General features: G+C 40.2%; 1 protein-coding gene across 6 annotated transcripts in view; it reads left to right on the top strand.

Annotated features, from left to right (window-relative positions):
• MYO9A (myosin IXA) overlaps positions 1 to 22,234 on the top strand; it is a 211,124-nt gene that overhangs the window by 164,856 nt on the left and 24,034 nt on the right. For 4 of the 6 annotated variants that reach the window (XM_004711954.2, XM_045285719.1, XM_045285717.1 and 1 more), the window contains 6 exons: positions 300 to 361; positions 6,318 to 6,510; positions 8,057 to 8,185; positions 10,130 to 10,235; positions 11,016 to 11,147; positions 12,140 to 12,263. In XM_004711954.2, the coding sequence (XP_004712011.1) occupies positions 300 to 361; positions 6,318 to 6,510; positions 8,057 to 8,185; positions 10,130 to 10,235; positions 11,016 to 11,147; positions 12,140 to 12,263 (746 nt within the window). Of the gene's footprint in view, positions 1 to 299; positions 362 to 6,317; positions 6,511 to 8,056; positions 8,186 to 10,129; positions 10,236 to 11,015; positions 11,148 to 12,139; positions 12,264 to 13,511; positions 13,566 to 22,234 lie in introns of all 6 variants that reach the window. The other 2 variants (XM_045285720.1, XM_045285718.1) reach the window with 1 other exon arrangement.

Genomic DNA, 22,234 nt, shown 5'->3' with positions numbered 1-22,234 from the left:
TAATGGTTGAACATTGACTAGTTTTTTTTGAGTAGTGACTAAATTTTTTTTCTCACTTGATGCTACGTGCATTGCTTTGTATAGGATATTAACACGAGTTTATTTTGTTGCAAAAAAGAAATTTTGAGATTTAGATATAGTTTTTTCATAATAGACATTTCCATGAACTTTTTGAAGTATTATAGTAATCTGAGATTTAAAGAAAATATTTAATATGTAAAATAAGGTTGTAAATGGCAAAGTGCTTGTCATAGATATGGGCATATCTAAAAAGATTTCATCCTTAATTTACTTTACAGTATGCAAGTATGCTTGCCACAAAAAGTGTTGTCTGAAAACCACCGCCAAGTGCTCTAAAAAGGTAAGAAGTTACCATATATTAATAATAAATATCCGATCTGTGTGTCACAGGGGTGGGCAGCACTCGTCCCGAAAAGAAATCAAGGTTTCTGAATTTTTAAATCATTTTACTAGGGGCTCATACAAGTCTTATCACAATTCATACATCCATCCATTGTGTCAAGCACATTTGTACATTTGTTGACATCATCATTCTCAAAACATTTCCTTTCTGTTTGAGCCCTTGGTATCAGCTCCTCATTTTTCCCCTTCCTCCCTGCTCCCCACTCCCTCATGAACCCTTGATAATTTATAAATTATTATTATTTTGTCATATCTTACATTGTCCAACATTTCCCTTCACCCACTTTTCTGTAGTCCATCCCCCAGAGAGGAGGTTATATGTAGAGCCTTGTAATTGGTTTCCCTTTTATCCCACCCTCCCTCCACCCTTCCAGTATCGCCACTCCAACCACTGGTCCTGAAGGGATCGTCTGTCCTGGTTTTGACAACCTTTTAAGAAATGTGTACTAAACATGTGTACTACAATGATTTATACACACATAGGAAACATACGTGAATATAACTTAAATGATTTTCATGGAACTGGGGGTGCCAATAGGCAGACCTCTAGCTTCTAACCCGAAGGTTGGAGTGCGGGTTCACTCAGTGGCACCTCAGAAAGACCTGGCAATCTATACCTAAATGTATCCTCATTCACAACCGCTGCCACACATGGGGTCTCTGTGACTCAACATCGATTCTTTGGCAACTGGATTTTTATGTTCACGAGCCACTATATTTTACATCCTGCAATCTGGAAAACACTATTGTATTTTTTAAAATTTTAATAAATCACTTTATTGGGGCCTCTTACAACTCTTATAACAATCTGTGAGGGAAACCAGCCCCTCAGACTATCACGGGTCTGGTAAGCATAATTGTATGGGTAAATATATATATATATATATAAATTGTAGTAAAGTCATAGAGAATAAGAGCGATAGAAGAGAAGGTAAAGTAAAGGAGTCAGACACATTTCATGGTAGTAAGCTCACCTCCCAGAGGGCCATAATCTCACTAGCCAGGTCCACGTACAGCGAGGGCAGAGGAGAGGGCAGGAAGAGTCTCTCTCTCTCTCTATTTCTGGCCAAGGCCTGTGTATACTTAAGGGTGTGATTACAGGTAACCAAACACTTCACAGGAAGGGGCTATACAATAGGCATAAGTGTTACAGGAAAGGGATGCACTAGGGGTTTACATGCAAAAGGAAGGGGAGGGACTACAGGTACACACGTGACAAGATGGGCCAGACCTTATACTCAATATGGCAGCCTAACCTTGGTCACCCTTGAGTGGGCTTGACCTCCCTGGGCTCTCCTTCAGAGAAATAATCTATCTTATCAGAAGGGAGTGGGCCCTACTTAGGGTGGGACAGAAGATACCGTCTGATTGCTTTAGATAGCCGATAACCCCAGGGAGAATAACCTCTGACTTTCTTTCGTTGACCTCCAAGTGTATAGGCGTTTGCCATGTGTAGCAAGCAGCTAGCTTTGGCATATATTTGGGAGAATTTTAGGTTTGGCATATAGTTTGGGAGAAATGCCACAACAATCCATACATCAATTGTATCAAGCACATTTGTACATATATTGTCATCATCATTTCCAAAACATTTTCTTTCTACTTGAGCCCTTAGTATCAGCTCCTTTTTTTCCCTTCCCTCCCCTCCCCTTGATAATTTATAAATTATATTTATTTTCATATTTTACACTCTCCCCTGTCTCTTCAACCACGTTTCTGTTGTTTGTCCCAGGGGTGGGGGTGGGGTTGTACGTTGACCATTGCAATCGATTCCCACTTTCTCCCCTTTCTCTCCCAACCTTCCCCCTACCCTCATGGTATTGCTTCTCTCATTATTGGTCTTGAGGGGTTTATCTGTCCTGACTTCTGTGTGTCCAGAGCTCTTAACTGCTTTGGTTTAGCCAGATTTGTAAGGTAGAATTGGGCCATGATAGTAGTGGGGGGGTAGGCACAGAGCATTAAAGAACTAGAGGAATGTTGTGTGTTTTGTTGGTGCTATACTGCACCCTGGCTGACTCATCCCTTCCTTGTGACCCTTCTGTGAGGGGCTTCCCAATTGTCTATAGATGCACTTTGTGTCTCCATTCCGAACGACTCATTCTCATCAAAATGGTTGTTTTGGGTCTTCTGATGCCTGATACCTGTGTGCTTCTTCCATGTGGGCTTTGTTGCTTCCCTGCTAGATGGCCGGTTGTTTAACTTCAGGCCTTTAAGACCTCAGATGCTATATCATGTAATAGCTGGACACCATCAGCTTTCTTCACTACATTAGCTTATGCACCCATTTTGTCTTCAGCAATTGTATCGGGAGGGTGAACATCACAGAATGCTAAGTTATTAGAACAGTGTTCTTGCAATGAGGGAGAACTTGAGTAGAGGCCCTATGTCCGTCTGCTACCTTAATACTTAACATAGACCTATATCCCTATCGTTATATATTAATATATTTACATATGTACATACCTATGTTTATACAACTATAAATGTCTTTTGCCTCCTAGTTCTTTCCTCCATTTTACTTTCCTCTTATCTCATTGTCATGTTCGACCTTCGTTCGCCTTTCTGTACTTCCTCTTGGCTACATTGTACTCGATGGAACCCCATCGGGCATTCTAGGTCCTCATCAGCATCGATTTTAGATCTAGTTCCCTTTTCCCTGGGGTTTTTGGCTCCTCCCTCCTTTTCTTCCACCTCCTCCTCTCTCCCTGTCCCCCCAGAATCGTCAATCCCTTGTTTTCTCCTCGAGATTGTTTATCCTACTATCTTATATAGCTTGACGTGAAAACAAAACAAAATATATCCTATGAATAGTTCCAGGTCTGTCTGCTGACCCTTATGAATGTTGAAAAACAGCACTATTTTAAAGACTTCTTAATTTCCCTAGGTAAAAGTTTTCTTGCTTTCTTTACTTTCTTCCTAAGAATTCTGGTAGGATTTTTGTTTTTGTTTTGTTTTCTCTTTGAATTTTAACAAAAATCGTGTTTGTTACCCTGATCAAAGACAATCATATACTCATACAGTGGGTTTCAAATTTTATTTTTGCATGGATAACTAGTCTGAATGACTAGCTTGTACTCTATGGCAGCTGTATAGGTTTTGCTGCACAAAATGGTGTTGGTGCTACAAGGCACAGAGTTGTCACTGAGAATAAAATCAAATGAATGGGGGAAAAGCAAGATGAGGCACAGAGTGACTCTAAGGGAGCTGTTTACCCACTTCTCAGACCAAGTGCATTGAGGACCAAAGGTACCCTAGTGACACCTACCTTTCCCACTGTAAAGGGCGAGCCTGTAAATTAGTCACCCATGGTGCTCAGAAGTGGTGGTGGGGTGTTTAAAAATAAGGCTAAAGTCAGGTGAAATTTACAGAGTTTTTCCTCTACTTCTTCTCTGTTTGGTGTGTATCATTTTTCTTCCAGTGGGACTATAACAGTCCCTTCACACTCCTTTCCTTGCTGGGCTAGTGGGTGCTTCATGACAGTCGGTCTGATCACATCAATATCTTGAGGGAAAAGCAAATGACAGTATGGTTTGCAGGCACACACATAAAATATAAAGTGGTAGATGATAATTAAAGTTGAGCAGAGTTAAAACATAAATAGCAAATTTCACCAACATGGTTTTACGTGTTTGGATACACAGAACTGAAAACCATGCCCTCTCTGGTTCCTTATGCTTAAAGGAATTGATCAGTTTTGAAGTTTTTCAGGCTTTTAGTGGTATAATTACAAGAAAATTGGTTGCTTCTTAGTTATATACTGACAGTGCTGTGCAGATCTGAACTATTAGGTAAATGGATGTGCTTCTTGCTTGTAGTCCATGTATAGAATTTGCATTTGTTCCACACTAGTAGACAAGTCATTGCAAAGTCCTAGAGAAATGAGGTTCGGGGTGTAAAAGGTGAGCCATGTGCTTTCAACTAAGATGGAATAGCTTGTGACGGACCAGTCCTCTTGCTGAGAGAACCACTGCAAAATGTCTTGTTGGTAAGCATCAGATTGTTGCCCATGCGAATTGGGCTTTAAGAGCTAAGATCCTAGAGGCAAGAGAATTAAAGTGGGTGGAATCGACAATCTGTGAGCTGTTTTTATCTTAGTGGAAATTTTCCAGCTTTGGCTGTTAGGGAGAGAAGCCAGCAATGTATCTACCTTCTGTGAGATGTTTTTGTCCTAGTGGGAATTTTCCAGCTTTGGGTGTTATAGAGAGAAGCCAGCGATGTTTTTAGCTGTCTCCTAGAGCTATAAAGGCAAAAACATAAAGTGTAATACCACTGAAATTTGAGGAGCCACAATACAGATATAAGGAGAAGTGAGCTTGAAACTCAGAGTAGCTTTTTTCATCCGGGCATTTTCCAAATGTTTAAGTTCAGCTAAATAGGGCAAAAACTAAGACGCTGACCAGAAAATCCATTTCTCTAATCTCACAGTAATAGCCCAAACCAAACTCATTACTGTCCAGTTATTCCGACTCATTGTCTGACCCTGTAGGACACAGTAGAACTGCTCCCTAGGATTTCTGAGGCTTTAACGTTTTACAGAAGCGGCCAGTCTCATCCTGCTCTTAACAACCCAGTACTCAACCCACTGTGCCACTACCGCACCTTCACATTGATGAGGAGGAAACAATTGAGGTGGTACAATCCACCACCAGAGAGAGCCTAGTAAACACTCTAGACTCAAAGTGAAACTTGTAATTTCAGTTGAAATACTAAAATTAATGTTTACATTAATTTTAAGAAGTGTAATTTTTAATTCTTTAGAGTGTTGGTTTCAATCGAATGAAGCCAGTTGATTGGTCAAACTACTTAAAAGTTTCTGGTTAACACCCTCAAGCATTTTCTTTTTTTTCTCCCCTTTGGCTTTCGTCACTGTGCTTATGGAAAAAGCCCTGGTGGTACAGTGCTTAGAATGGTTAGCTGATAGAAGGTCAGTGGTACACTGCTTAGAAGGTCAGCAGTTTGACCCTACTTAGGGGCCGTCCTGCTTCTGTAAAGACTTATAACCTTAAAAACTCTCTGGGGCAGTTCTCTTCTGTCCTATAGGGTCTCTATAGCAGTGGAGTTAATGCCTTAGGAAAAGTGATCTCATTTAAAGAACATGACTTATTTGTGTATATGTGTTGTGGTGGTAGCAAGAAATGAAAAAAAAAGAAATTTGACTAATGTTTCAATCACTGCAAGAAGAATTATTATGGTTTATTTCTTTTAAAAATATATTAGACATGTATCCTTTACTGGGTACTATGCTGCACATATTCACTGTAACTTAATTTTTACAACCCTTTGAGATAGTAAGGTGGTATTTTTGTGGCCAATCTGAAATTAGCTAGTCAAGTTCTTATAGTAAGGATGCAAAATTTTTCAATATGATCCTCTTATTCCAAGACTAATTGTCCTTTCATGTCCAGATCCCACCATTACAGGAAGAGAATCTCAAAAGGTATACTGTTGCCAGTTGCTGCTGACTCCATTTTCAGTTTAGTGGTTACACGTTGGTTACACGATCCATGTGGTCAGCAGTTTGAAACCACCAGCAGCTCTGTGGGAGAAAGAGTGGGCTTTCTACTCCCATAAACAGTTACAGTCTTAGAAATCTACAGGGGATCACAGTGAGTCAGCATTGATTTAGTACCAGTGAGTTTGGGTTTTTTTGGTGGGGAAGCTTGATTGATTCCCAGCAGGAAAGAGTTGAAACTAACATGTCACTTTAAACACACACACACACACACACACACACACACACCCTGCTGCTTTTTTCTCCCAACATTCATAACTGTGTTCATAAACTTCTAGAAAATAAAAAAGAGTTCTCAAAGAAATGGTTAAGCATGGTTAGCCACTAATACTTAAAGATGTGTGGATGTATTTATCAGTGAAAAAGGTGATCTTCCATTTAGTATGACCCAGAGTTGTCATCTCGACAATTTGGAGTTGAGCTGTCTCGTTTGACCAGTGAGGACCGAACTGTTCCATTAGTGGTGGAGAAGCTAATAAACTACATTGAAATGCATGGATTGTATACAGAAGGCATTTACCGGAAGTCTGGTTCAACTAACAAAATCAAGGAGCTCCGACAAGGCCTAGATACAGGTAAGATCAAAACAGAAAACACAAACTCACTGCTGTCGAGTAGATTCCAACGCAGAACAAGCCTATGCAGGATTTCTTAGACTAAACATTTACAGACGCAGACAACCTCTAAATCAAGACCAAAATACTTAGATTTAAATAAGGATTTATATATATGCACATAGGTTTTCAGCACATGTTGATCTTTTATTTGCAGCCAGAAAAATGCAGTCTTCTTTCTCTGCGGGGCTTGTTTGTCATGTTGCAAAGACTCCAAAGAGTCCTTGACTTTACACCATCAGTTCCGAAAGCATACATTGAGCACATCATTGGTGTAAGGCATTGCTTGGCATTTTCAGACAAGTCTCATTTCATTAAAAAAAACCCTGCAAAATATGTGCTATCACTGGTTTTCAAAGAAGAAAATGAAGGTTTAGCAATATTAAATAGCAACCTGTTGAAGATAGAAAGTTCTGATTTTGTAATAAGTTCCACAACAGTTCTGCAAATTAGGTATATTATCATCCCTATCATAGAGGATCTTGCCCAAAGGCTCATCATCACTAAGATCTTCAGAACTATAATCTAAGAAGTGGCCTGTTGGTCCCCATTATTCTGACTTCAAGTCTGGCTCTCTATTCTGTGTGTAGTCTTTCCTTTCTACGTTGATGACGTAGTTACTTAAAGTTGTTACTATCAACTGAGCACGTGTCTCTGTAGAACTCTAATCTCAATCCCGGAACATAGCCAAGGTGTTGACTTCATTCTCATCTTCTATTCTTTAACAAAATTGGGGGAAAATAGTTTTTGAATCAACCTTTGGTACAAAGTTGGTCTGGGTGGCCAAGAACATACTCATTATAGTTTTTCTTTCTATTATATTCAGTGATTAATTAATTTGGAAATAATAACAGAAAATATCTAGTAAACTCAATCAGGAAGTTCTGCTTACCAGAGACTTTGTTCTGGAGTTAAAGTCAACTGCCGATTTTGTCTCTTTGGTTGAAACACAAGTGGAAATCGCTTACCTTTGTTTTTTGATCCTCTAATCTATACATAAAGTAGGATAAAGGTGTTTCCTTTATATCTGTTAAACGCAGTTAACACTGCCGTTTCAGCTCCAAGAATGACATAAGATTGGCCTTACTTTTGAGATATGTTCTCTGGGCCTCTTTTCCACTCATCAATATGTCGCCTAAAGTTTTGTCACTTACACATCCACTCCATGGACCGATTCACAGCTTGAAAGCAAGCACTTAGAAACATTTATTGTAGCTTAACTGTGTTGCAACATACAAGCATGTGGGGTTTTTGTTTTCTTTTTAAACAACTATATCATTCCAAAACAGATTTGGACAAAAGTAAATAAGCACAACTGTTCCTTTTTCAGAAATGCTACTTCAGAGTTTGTAATTTGCTTGTTGGAAGATGGGGTAGTCAGTTTAAGCAACATGAAGGATTCTTTTGGTGATGATAAATTCTAAATGAATTAAAAAAAATTCTAAATGAATTATTAAAATCTTTTTGCATGTTTTGGCTTTATAATCTAATTCTTGTCTCTAAATAGATGCTGAGAATGTAAACCTAGATGACTATAACATACATGTCATTGCAAGTGTCTTCAAACAATGGCTTCGTGATTTGCCCAATCCACTTATGACCTTTGAACTCTATGAGGAATTTCTTCGAGCTATGGGTAAGCATAGGCTTCCTTGGTGTGTTAGACCAGGTTGACTAGAGAAACAAATGCAAGGACACTCATAATATGTATACGAAAGAGCTTTAGGTCAAAAACTAATTGTATAATAATAAATTATCCCAGTCCACTCCAGATCAAGTCCATAACTCCAATAACAGCCCATAATTCTGATACTAGTCCCCATAAATCCCTCTTCAGACTCATGTAGCCACATGCAATGATCTAAAATGCAGGAAGATCACAGACCGGTGGGTGCAGAGTCTTGTGGATCCAGTGGTGGTGGAATGGTGTCTCCAGGGCTCTGTCAGGTTCAGCGTTGCTCCATGTGGCTTGCCAACAGGAAGGTGAAAGCAGAGAAAGAGTGGCATGGCTCCAGCAAGCCATTTAGCTCAGTTGCTCTCCAATCAAGCTGTGACCTGACTGACAGGCTAAACACTGCCCACATGTTCTTACGGAAGACATGTTGGCACCAAAAAACCTTACTCTCACACGTTAGAAAAGGAATACCATCTTCAGGATACATTATTAAACCATCCCTTAATGTGCTTTAATCTATGTTATGTACCAAGTTAAGTTTTTGACAGTCAGTGCAAAACTACCAGTGTATACTGACTGTCATATTCACCTGTTGACTCTCGAGAGACTAAGTAAACTGTCCGTGTCCTGAACGGTTTTTTTGTGAATAAGCCCCTTACTTGCTTCTCACAATGCAAGAGATGGAAGGAATTGGGTTATGAAATACTGAGTATACTCGAGTATTAGCCGAGTTTTTCAGCACATTTTTAATGCAGTTTTTGTGGTAAAGTAAGTGCTTTGGCTGATATTTGGGTCGACTTATACTTGAGTATGTACGGTAGATTAAAAAATTAAGTAGAAGATTTAAGGATTGGTTTATGTTCATTTACATCGCAAATTTAGGCAAGAACGCTATAACAGTTTGACTGCCTATTTTACTCCCAAGTCTAGAAGGTTTTGAAGTGTGGTTTCTTAGTTCTGTGGGTATGTAGAATATTGAAGAAAGTCTGCCCAGAGGTGCTTAAATCCCAAGGGACGAGTACAAATTCCCAGGGGACTGACTACAATAACATTGGTTCATTATAATAATGAATCAGTCTGCCACAAAATGGCTAAAAAACCTTGAGCTTTCTATCCCATCCCTGTAGCCAAGATTTTTGGGAAGTAGATTGAAACGTGCTTAGTGAATGTACTCTTCAAGCAGAGGGATTTGAGTGGCAACTGTCAGTTGCTCTTCCTCTGCCATCCATATACCACTCCCTCTCTCTGAAAGGGTGAGGGAGGGAAACGGACAAATTCTAAGCCTCCAGTTTTCTTCAGAGTCCATGGAAGATCATACCCATTTTCCATACATCCTATTACAGCGTTCCTTTTTCATTCAACAAAATTAAATGTTGTAATTCTTAATATGCAGGTCCGTTTTCACTGAGTACCATTTTGGTAACTGCTGCCTCAGTGATGGAGATCTCAAATGTATTTCTATTTGTTCCCTCTGAATCATCTTAAAGGACACATTACTTGAAGGAATAACTCCTACAGATAGTTAGGCATGCTTGCTTCAGATGTGTGGAATTTCCATTTCAGTCCTGAATGCCAGTTATCTGCTTTGCCTGACCTTAGTTCTAGCTGTAGTTTTGGCAACTGTCTTCCTGTGGTTCCCAGACTCGTGTCACTCCAGACTTCCCATTGCCTCTTGAAGTAATTTACCAGGTCAATCAGATTCCTGATGCTTCTGGAATTGCTTCAGAAGATTGTCTGTAGTCTTCTTTTGTCATCTCTGCATAGTCTTTTCAAAAAGAAATACAATTTTCTTTCCCAAGTGCTTTCAGTACTAACATTCTGGTTCCAGCCTCTTCTGCAACATAGAATCTGTTCAGGATGATGTAACATAAAAGAAATCTAAGGTGCTGTTCTGAATGTTTTTAGGCCTTCAGGAGAGGAAGGAGACAATCCGTGGTGTATACTCTGTGATTGACCAGCTCTCTAGAACTCATCTCAATACACTGGAACGCCTCATCTTTCATCTAGTCAGGTAACTTCTAGAAGCCAGGGAAGGTTGGATAATGTCTCTTGGACTTCTGCAAGTATGAGGAGAGCGCCTCCATTTGGGAAACTGGCAGCTCTTCTTGCTGTCTATAAAGGCAACCTCTCTCCTACCAAACAGGTGATTAGGAGTGCAAACCCTCAGCTAGGTGAGCTCCATGCCCTAGTTTAGCTGTGTAACAACCTTCTCCTCCTGGTGACTCAGTAGCCTCGCTTATTATTAAATTCCTCAACTAGAAAGGATCACATTTTTGTTGATAAAACCTAATTCATGGGTGGTAGGTTCATGGTGCTCAGAAATAGTTTGACCAAAGGGCCTTCAGGCGTGGTCTTTCTTTCCGTGAGTGTAAATATCAGATGTTATTGGCAAAAAAGCAATCCTTCTTTTTGTTACTATCTAAAAGCCTCTGTGTTAGTCTGGGTTGACTAGAGAAACAAATTCACAGACATTCATGTGTGTATAAGAAAGCCTCTATGTTTGAGTCCTCAGAGATTTTGGATGGGTGGTGTAGTCCTTGAGCAGTAGGTAATGAATTTCCCTCGATACACTGTCGGCTGACCTAGATTACTTTGGAGAAGGAACCAAGTGATAGAGCATTGTCCAGAGGCAGAGAAACAATTTGGGGAAAATAGAGTGTCCCCCTTACACTGATGTGGCTATCCTGCCTGTACCTTGAGATTGCTGCCTTCAGAATGTCTGTCTTTCATCTCTTCTGCCTACCTCCAGGCTATTCTCCTCTTTTCACTGTTTTTTTCCTCCCTTCCTCAGGATTGCTCTGCAGGAAGACACTAATCGAATGTCTGCTAATGCTTTGGCCATTGTGTTTGCGCCCTGCATTCTCCGCTGCCCTGACACCACCGACCCACTACAAAGTGTGCAGGACATCAGTAAGACGACCACGTAAGGACAGTCCCATCTTCTCTGGAAGACCTCTGGGGCTTTGGGCAGGGTCAATGTAGTCAATTCATCCAGATTTCAAACATAATGCCTGATTTTTTTTTTCTTTAAATCATTTTATTAGGGGCTCATGCAATTCTTATCACAATCCATGCAAACATCAATTGTGTAAAGCACATTTGTACATTAATTGCCCTCATCATTCTCAAAACATTTGCTCTCCACTTAAGCCTCTGGTATCAGCGCCTCATTTTCCCCCTCCCTCATGAACCCTTGATAATTTATAAATTATTATTTTGTCATATCTTGCACTGTCTGATGTCTCCCTTCACCCACTTTCTGTTGTCCATCCCCCAGGGAGGAGGTTATATGTAGATCCCTGTAATCGGTTCCCCCTTTCCAACCCACCTTCCCTCCACCCTCCTGGTATTGCCACTCTCACCACTGGTCCAGAAGAGATCATCCGCCCTTGACTCCCTGTGGTTCCAATTCCTGTCTATACCAGTGTACATCCTCTGGTCTAGTCAGAATGAGTGATTTCTTAAATTCAGATGTTTTAAAGAAGATAGGGATGTATGAAAATCCAGAAACTGTTAGACTTTCATATACTGGAGATGAAAAAATCCTTTAAATTCTATTCAATTTGAGTATAATTAATTTTGAAGGAACTTGGTTTTTTAATGTGGTGCTTGCTTAAGACTGCCTATAGTTTCTTAAAAAAAATTAACTTCTATTTTTATCCAATGATGTACTTCATATCTTCTTAAAATTTGGTCTCACAGTTCTGAATCCCTTGGTTTAGTATTTCAATACTAAAATTGTGACCTATCATGCTACAAGCTGTCTCTGAGCTCATGAAAGAAAGAATTTTTTTGTTTGTTTCTCTCTTCCCAACCTTATTACCACAATGAGCTGAAAAATAGTCTGTCTGTAGGTGCTACGTTTTACTTGTTTTCCTTCCCCCCTTACCAGTTTTCTCCTTTTCTCTTCTTCAGTTGTGTGGAGCTGATTGTTGTCGAACAGATGAATAAATACAAGGCTCGCCTCAAAGATATCAGTAGCCTGGAATTTGCTGAGACTAAGGCAAAGACCAGGTTGTCCCTGATTCGGAGATCAATGGTAAGATGCAGGACATGCAATCAGACCGGCGGGGGGCGGGCTCCTGGGGTTTTAAGTATGTGTTTGTGGTATACAGAGGGATTTATTTCAGGATCTTTTCATGGGGAACAAGTAAAAAGAATCACCAAATCCCAAGGCATTATGATTCCCTCATGCTTGATCTTTTAGGTCTCTAGTTTTGTGTACAATTAAAAGTCTAGAACTTTTAAAATCAGATTTTTTATGAAACATTGGTGGCTTCATAATCTGCCCTATTTTCTTTTCCTGCTCTTCCCAGGAAAACAAACCTATCCTAACTTTTTTTCCGTTTCCTTCCACCATCTATTCCAACTTTACCCATGTCCTTTTTGGGTACTCCTGGAATATAGAAAAGTCGTCATTTGTAAGAGTGTGGTTCAGAAGGACGTGGAATTTCGTGTATGAGTCTACCATTATAAAAACAAAGATTCTTTTATGGATGATTATTTTGATAATTTATTTCCTCCATTTGCCCACTTTTCTGTCTAATTCCTCCCTTTGTAAATAGTGACCTAAATATCAATAATCCTGGTTCTCATGGACCAGTGTTCAATAGGGGCTGGATTACTGGAGAACTGGTGCTGCATTAAACTTTGATTGTTGTTCATTTGATCCCTGCCATTCTCCCCAGTAAAGTAAAATTACAGTGATGGACACCCACTCAGGGTCCCCAGAAATCTCTACGAGAAGCAGTCTTCCCGGTCATTCTGCCCAGACCTCTCCAGAGTCCCAGCAGCCTTTATAGCTTATGCTTGACCAACATAAAAATGGCTCCGTTTCTTCCTTTACATTTTAAATTGCCTGGCACAGAACAAATGCTTACAAAGGTTTGTTGATAACTTAAGTGAAGGGTCTTCTCTAAAAGCTAATACAAACATACATTTTTCCCAGGCAGTAAGGGTACTGAAAAAAATTCATCATGGGATACTATTGGAATCTTTTCCCCAGAAACAAAAACCCCATTTAAAAGTGAAACTCTTTTGGTAGCATGAATGTTCCTGAGCTCAGTACTGAGAGGCCCATTTTGGTAGGGAGGAAGGGAAGGGAGCAAAGGAAGTGGCCTCCTACTACAACAGAACTTTTCAAAGCAGATGACAGCTTGTGCTTTTTCGACAATGCTGCAGAAGATGGATCTATTCAGTCCATTGAAAGATTAAGCCTTCTCTGTGAATGGGACAATGACGTGCATTCTAACCCTCTGCTTTCCTTTTCATGTCCTTCCTAATCCAGAAACCTGTACTAATTGCAGTTAGATTTATGAGCATTACCCGCAATTCAGTCTCGGTATGTATTAATATTGCAATGTGTCACAGCCACTTTACATTATTGTCTCTCATTCATCCAGGAGTTGTTCTTCCCTGTCTGTCATTCATGCCTGTCCATCCTCCATGTACAACCCCAGTTGAGGTGCTACTTCTTGGCCAGCCTCCAATTCCTTTTCTCTTACTCTTTTCCTTCATCTGTGTCATGCAATTGAACAGCATCTATTTGTAGTATACTGGTTTCTCCTCTTTGTCAGGTAGACCACTTAAAATACTGACTTATTACATAGGAAAAATGCATTCTCTCTGTGGATTTCTTTGTTGAATCATTAAAATAAGTTGAGTGCATTCTGATACCAAATTAACTTCTACTCTAAGAGCTTTGTTCCCATGAATCTTCCCTACTCTATTATTTGAAACACCTATATCCATTTAAGATATTCCCCTTAACTATTAATGCTTACTTGTTCATTCATATCTGTGACTTTGATGGCATCTTCCCAGACAGAAATATGGCTTTTACTCTTATTTACTCAGCATGTATCGAGGTAGAACAGCAAATAGGAGGGAGCAAGTTAATAGACTTGTTCTCGCCTTAAATATTGCAGTATAGTAGAACTTATTATACTTATTTCATTGATTATTAAAAAATGGAGAGCTGGAAGTCTAAGAAAACTCATTTATGCAGAAATGGGTTTCAGAGACTATCCATCTCTGAGTAAGAAGTTCCTTGAGGACCCTCATTTGGGTATAAATACAGCGTAGTTTTGGGTTTTTTGTCCAGTAACTACCTCCCAACTCTGCCATGTCAAACTCCCCTTTCCTTCTGGATGACAATGATTTCAGTATCATCTTGTCACTCGTCCATACTTTTCAAAGACTCTCATCTCATTGCACTATTGAAGACGGAGTCTTCTTCATATTGTAACTTCAGTCACAGTCTAGACCCTACTCCAGGCACATGACTTTAGTGGGGCTGGTGCTTTGAGAGGAATGGGTAAGTTCTGTTAGTACATATGTGTCCTCTCCTCTTTGTGCCTTTCCCCCTTCTGCTGTTGAGACCCAGCAGAGTAATCGGGGAGGCCGAGTTATGCATGCTATCCCAGGGTTGAGGTGGCAGTCCTCTTAAGCTTTGTTCTACACGGTTCTTCTGCCTCATTGTCAGGTGATATAGCTCCAGCTTGCCCTGCTTACGATGAGATCAACCCTATTCCGTTTCCATAGGCATCGATATCTCCTTGAAAGATTTGGTGACATCTTTGGGTAGACTCTGATGGGTGGCATTCACACCATGTGACTGACATTTTTCATCTCAAAACTTTACCCAATCAAAATCTACCTCCCAACTCCTGGACCCACAGGTACTCTGAAGGGAAGTTTTCTTTTTTTTTTTAATACTTCTTGGGATCCAAAAACTCAAGGAGAGGCCATGTTTCATCATGTCCTCGCCTCATTTCTCTTTTCTCCATATGTAACCAAGGGGCAAATCAGTAATGCTTTTGCCAAAACAAGGAAAGTGAAATTCCAGTCTCCCTTTCAGTTGATGTCAACCTTGATTGGATTAGTATTTATTAGTACTTATTTGATTTGAATTAGTACTTATTAGTACTTATTCCCTAAAGAAGGGAGGGAATAGTCTCTTTTTCATACCTACCTTATTCCTTCTCAGCTTTGTTTCACACTGAAGGAGAGTGTTACAATATTGATGATAAGGCTGGTTCATTAAGCTGGAGCCTCTCAGTAATCCCTGGGGGGAAAGGCTGCATGGATTGTGATACTATAGTGTAGTGAAATCCCAGTAGCACCGGCTACCATTGGCTCTTTGAAGGTAGGAGCAAGAGTGCTTAATTATCCTCAGCTTTAAGCCTTAGCCACAGTTTTGGAACAAGAAGAAAAATGCCCCTTACCACCTTTTACATGTTTATGTAGTAGAATGGCTTTGGGGTCTACCTTGTTAAGAGCAAGACTGTATCTAAGATAGTAAGCATTTATGAAATTGAATATAGAGGTTAAATCTATGGTAGATCCATTGAGTTTTCACCTATGTATGACAAATAATTTAATCAAACCAATAGTTTTCATACCTTCATGAGTTAACCACATACTGCTAGAGCAGCAGTTCTCAACCTGTGAGTCGCGACCCCTTTCTGGGTCAAACGACCCTTTCACAGGGGTCACTCGATTCATAACAATAGCAAAATTACACTTATGAAGTAGCAATGAAAATAATTTACTGGTTGGGGTCACCACAGCATGAGGAACTATATTAAAGGGTCGCGGCATTAGGAAGGTTGAGAACCGCTGTGCTGGAGCATCAATTTAGGCTCATAGCGACCCTCTATATAGTTTCCAAGACTAAACTTTTTATCAGGGCAGAAAAGCTTCATCTTTCTCATGAACAACAGTTGCTGGGGTTCATCCACCAACCTTGCACCTCCAGGACTCCTTTTTCCGTAGTCATAGAACACACACACACACACACACACACACACACACACACACACACCTTTCTTTCTTGGTGTTTTAAGCTGGTCCTAGAGATTATAATTGAGTGCAATAATGACTTTTCATTATTGAAAGATCAAATTCATTTGTGAAAGGTATATTATTAAAAAAAAGAGTATATTATTGCTAATGTGAGAAATGGTTCGAGTTACATGTTGAAAGATGAGTAGTAGCGTAACAGATGGAGAAATGGAGAGTGGAAGGCAATTGCAGAGGCAAGAAAGCATGAGGCATCCATCGTGAGCATCTAGAGCCGGAATGGAAGGGGCAGAAATTGCCAGAAAGATGGATTTTTAACTGTGTGGCAGGAAGAATTTTGAATTTTCTCCTCTGTTTGAAGTTTTAAGTAGAAGAATGTTGTCACCTAAAAGAACGTGTGTCCTTTCTTAGGTAATTGGTGTAACATTCTGAAGAAAGACAGATGAGAGGTGGGAAGTTCTGGCAGCTGTATGTAATATTGGTTAGGCGGCTCTTGGCGTGCTATATATTAATACTTTTCAATCATCATTGAAATCTGTTAAATGTTGAAATAAATTGAATGCGGCTTCTGTTATTAAGTGGATGGTGGTGATTAGATTTAAGAAAAATCATCTCTAACTAGATTATTCCTAGACTGAGATTTAATAACACAATAATCTCACAATCAACCCATTTATGCCTTTTCCATAATAAATGATTATTTGTGAATGTTTGCTTTCAAGCATAAATAATTGATTTAGCACAACTTATACTAATATAATATGAAGTCTATCACTTGACATGTTTTACTAATCTATAAAAAACGTCCAAATTACATTATACACCAGCACTTCTATGTCCAAACTAAAATTGATATTTAATATCTAGCACATCAGAAATGTTGACCGCTAAGTGCTGTTTTTCATACTGTACCCAACTGAACAAATGTTTGTTCAAAGAAAGGCATTTTAGAAACAACATTCCAGTTTTAAAAATAGTACCATTGCACTCAGTGGCAATGAATTTTGTTCTATTCCATTAGCTTATGTATTGATTCTTCCCAATTCAGTCTTCTTTTTCAAAATCATTGTAGCTGTTATAATTCTTTTGCCATACATATGTTTTAGAATTGTATTGTCTGTATTTACAAAAAGTCTTACTGGAGTATGGCAGAAATTGTGATTTCTTTTGTATCAAATTGGGGTAAATGGATGGATTTACTATGGCGAGTCTTCCAATTCCAACCACTAAAGCTAATGATGAAGAAATTGAAAAAAAAAAAAAAAAGTACCATTTGCTACTTTAATTACTTAGTGTGGATTTTCGAAACTGCTCTAAATAGTTTCAGCTTATTCCTGCTCTGCTGATGTTGTGTGGCAATACTTGTGACTTTTGGAGCTTCTGCCATTGCTGAAAAACTTATCTGCATGCGTCTATAAAAAATGGGCATACCTGTAATTCTGTATTAATGTTTGTGTTAGTCTGGGTAGAGATATTCATATGTGTATAAGAAAGAGCTTTATATACAAGAGCAATTGAATAGTGAGAAATCATCCCAGCTCAGTCCAGATGAAGTCCATAAGTTCAATATTAGCCCATATGGTCAGTACCAGTCTGTAAATTCCTCTTAAGATTCATGCAAACACATGCAATGACACTGAGTGCAGGAAGATCACAGGCCAGTGGGTGGAAAGTCTTGTGGATCCAGTGTCAGTGGAAGCATCCCAGCACTGGCAGGGGTCTCCACATGGCTCCTTCAGCTCCAGGGCTCTAGTCTAGTGTAGCTCCATGTGTCTTCTCAACAGGAATGTGTCGCAGGGAGTGAGCGTGTGTCCCACCTCCAGTGAGCTATTTATCTGCTTTGCGCCTCCAAATGAGGTCATCAAACCATGACGTGATTGACTAGCTAAACTCCACCCTTTCACTCTTAAGTCTCAAATTGATATTGACTAGCTAAACTCCACCCATTTACTCTTAAGTCTCAAATTGACAGCAGATTATGTAACTACTATAATGTTGATAAATACATCTGCAGGTGGAACTTTGCAGTTGACTACCCCAAAAGAGGTCAAGCTCCCCTTTCCCAAGAAAGTGCTAATAATCAGAACGCTGAAGAATCCGTTGAAAAGTGGTAGCACTAAAGAGCACCGAAGACAAGAACACAGATACTCCTATTGTGAGCTTCCGTGATTCCACTCCAGCGAAGGGGCTGACATCCCTCTCATGGTGTCTAAGTCCACTGTTCACATTCAGATGACCTGATGTACCAAGAATCAGACTCAGAGGAGGAAGATTTTCTCATCTATAGAAGTGTTCTTTTTGTTTCGTCGTGTTATCTTTGAGAACATCACAACCAAACCCCTACTCTTTTTCTTTTCCCCGAACCCCTCACAAAGGGCATTATGGTATCCAAGTGGCATAACTTCCGCCTGAGAAAAAAACCCTCCCTTCAGCAGGAAGTATGCAGAGCCAATGGGGAGGAGGGTTAGATACAGGAGATTTGAGGCGAGTAGATAAAAGGACAACAGAAAACAATTCCTTAGTCTCTCTGAAAGAAACATCTTTTTCAAAGCCTTGGAATCTTTTAACCACCCAGATGCTGACAAACAGGAAGGAAAATTAAGTAGGGAATCCTAATAGAATGCCACAGGAGTGGAAGAGCTAGAGTAGCATCTAGTAACGGGAGTCCTGAGACAGGTTATTTGGAGAAGGAAAGGCTGAAGGTGAGAAGTAAGAAAATAGAAAGATTACTAGGAGTCGCTGGGTAGTACAAATAATTAAGCACTCTACTACTAGGTGGGTGGTTGGTGGTTTGAACCCACCTGCAGATGCCTCGGAAAACAGGCCTGGCATGGAGCAGTTCTCTGCGCATGTGCACTTACCGTGACTCAGAATATGCTCAGGAGAACTAACAACAACAGCAAGGGTTTATACTGTATGTGAAAGAAGAGACGAGTTATATGGGTGATTTGTTCGTTTGTTTAGGAAATACAACATACAGAAGTTGAGACAGAGAGTTGGTGTTGATTGGCCTTTTAAGTCGTTATAACTGGTAGGAGGAAAGGATTGCTTAGCTCCAGGTCTAGTGTTTATATCCTAAAAGTGAAAGCAATGTTAAGTAGCTTCAAGTCACTCTTAGAGCACTTAAAAAAAAAAAATTCAGATTTGAAACTTTGCACCAGCGTGCTGTCTAGTTCATAGAACACAGGTACTGAAAACCCTATAGACGCAATTCTACTCTGCCCCACGTGGGCCACCGTAAGCAGGAACCCAGTCTACAGCCCCTGGTTTGGGGGGTTGTTGTCTGCTTATGAGCTTGCATAATCACCAAGGTCTTTTCTGGCAGTCCCTAGGCTTCCTTTGATTCGTAATGCTTCATTGTTTTGTGCCCATGATCGTGCCTAGGACTCCTCCTAGCGTCCATTCTCCATTCTGAGCCTTAGAGCATTTTCAGAAGAAACAAAAATTCTAGGCCTCATTTGTGATGTACATTTTTAAAAACAGTTTTATTGGCCCATAACTTACATATCATACAATGCAGGAGTTCAATCATTCAGTCATATCAAAGAGAATTGTACAATCATTACCATGTCAATTTTAGAACACCACTCTCCTATGGTTAAATCACCTTTAAAATGAGTTGTGCATTCACAGTCAGTTCTAGTGCTCCCTACCCCCTCCGCCTTCATTTTTTATTCCTGAAACCCCCTTACCTTCCCTACCACGCATTCCTTACCCTTGCATCTCCCATCCATTCCTCCTGTGCTTCACAAGCTGGGAAACCTAATAGAAACAATAAAAATAAAATTGAGATAAAGTGGTAAGGGTAAAATTACTGTGAAGACCAAACTACAAGTAGAGAGTCGGAAAGAAAAGAGCCTCAGCACCCTTCCAAAAGCCAGGGAGGGAATTTGTCATGAAACAGGTCAGGGATACGTACACCCAGAACCAATTCAGGTCAGGTGTATACGGAGGTCATCTGGCCAAATACCAAGTTCAGTTCAGCATATTCAAGATTACAGTCTGATCGTAAGCATGTTCGAGACTCTTGCTTGTGGCTAGAGCAGATCTGCAACGACTCAGTCTGACCAGATACTCTACAGATGGGTTTGGGCTTCCACTGTCCCCCATAGCCTTCTACAAATTGGGTGTTCATAATTTCAGCTCTGATACTTTTCCCTTCACCATATTCAAATTTTTTAATTCTCGTCTTTGAATCACACAAGCTGGTGTGCTTCTTCCATGTGTACTTAGTTGACTTCTTGCTTAGATGGCTGCTTGTTTGAACACAAGCCTTTAAGACCCCAGACACTATTCTGATTGATAGCTGGGCACCATCTGCTTTTTCATCTTTTTATTTTTTTTTTGCTATAGCACCCTTATTTTTAGTGATCCTTTCCTGAAGGTGAATATTGAGCAGGGTCATGTTATCAGAACTAACTGTTCTTGAATTGGGGCTAGATGGAACCTAGACCCCCTCTGCTTGTCCATGGGGTTTGCACATCTCAGGTTTACTTTGGTTGTCATGATATGTGTAACTCACAACAACACCCATATGCCACTCTATGCTTTCTCTCTTGTCCAAGGACCCTAACCCTCAGTCCAAGGGTGCAGATAGCTTCAAGGCAGGGTTCAGTTCATTCAGCGGGGCCTCTGTGTTAAGTGCTTCTGGTGTAGCCCCAGCATTATGATCAGCTTTCATGATTCTCCTGGTGCTTAGTCCATGGCCTGTTTCACCGAAGGTTGGGTAGAAACAAATTTGTAGTGTCTATCCAGAAACCTAAAATCTGGCCCACCCAGTGTCCCCCTAGGTTCCCTACCCTCATTGTGTAGCATCCCTTCCCGCTACGTGGTTGGTTCTCTCCAGTCACCTACCACACTCACCAACAGAACTTTATGATGTGTTTTCTACTCATAGTCATGGTTACCTTCGTAAGCTGTAGCAGAAGATGGAATTGTTGCACTCAACGGAGGCTTACCGCTAACAGCCAGCCCGTTTGATAGCATAGTAAGAAAGTGATCATTTGTATTAGCAAGTACCTAGACACACTAAAATGACAACATAAATACCAAGGAATACTTTTAACAAGAAATGTCAAAGATTTACCAAGAATTGCTTAAAACCCCAAATATTGCAAAAGAAGAGTTAAAAACGTGTTTTGAAACAGAAAGCTAGATTTTTTTTTTTTAAGTGTCAGTTCTCCCTAAATGAGTCTTCTCATTGGTTGATCCCAAAACTCACCAGGATGGAAAGAAGAGGACTTCTGAGACGCAACTGAACTTTCAGATTCATTAAGATACAATGGGCTACTTAGAGGGACATGGGGCAGGAAACAGCATGCTGACAGACAGCATAAGGACGGGCTGTCCTGCTAGGATCCTTGTACCAATCCATGGTGCCATCTGGGATTTATCATCGGCCTACTTAGGTGCCAGGAGAAGAGATCCACAGGAACCATTCTGCCATTGCTGTAATGTGCCTACTGTAAGAGTCAGTATGTCCCATAACAGTTTTATCGACATAATTTCAGGGTCCTTAGAAGGGCTATAAGAGCCCTGGTGGCAGGCAGGGTGCAGTGTAGCACTGATGAAACATACAACTTTCCTCTAGTTCCTCAGTGCTTCCTCCTCCCTACTATCATGATCCCAATTCTACCTTACAAATCTGGCTAGACCAGAGAGTGTACACAGGTACAGATAAGAGCTAAACAGCGAATCCAAGACAGATAAACCCCTCAGGACCCATATTGAGAGTAGCAAAACCAGGAGGGTAAGGGGAAAGTAGGGGAGAATGGGGGAATCGATCACAATGATCTATGTCAGTGGTTCTCAACCTTCCTAATGCCATGACCCTTTCATACAGTTCCGCATGTTGTGGTGACCCCCAACCTTAAAGTTATTTTTGTTGCTACTTCATAACTAATTTTGCTACTGTTTTGAATCATAATGTAGATATCTGATGTGCAGGATGTATTTTCATTGTTAAAAGTTAAACAATTAAATCATAGTGATTAATCACAAAGCAATATGTAATTATATATTGTGAAATATGTGTTTTCTGATGGTCTTAGGTGGCCCCTGTGAAGGGGTCGTTCGACCCCAAAAGGGGTTTCGACCCACAGGTTGAGAACCACTGATCTACATATCACCCCCCTACTCCCAGGGGGACAGACAACAGAAAAGTGGGTAAAGGGAAACACCGGTCAGTGTAAGAAATGAAAAAAATAA

The sequence above is a fragment of the Echinops telfairi genome, unplaced genomic scaffold (assembly GCF_000313985.2).
Source record: "Echinops telfairi isolate 266 unplaced genomic scaffold, ASM31398v2 ScPeMD7_7475;HRSCAF=8513, whole genome shotgun sequence".
NCBI lineage: Eukaryota > Metazoa > Chordata > Mammalia > Afrosoricida > Tenrecidae > Echinops > Echinops telfairi.
The sequence above is the reverse complement of the archived record's forward strand: the minus strand, read 5'-3'. Positions and strand labels throughout refer to the sequence as shown.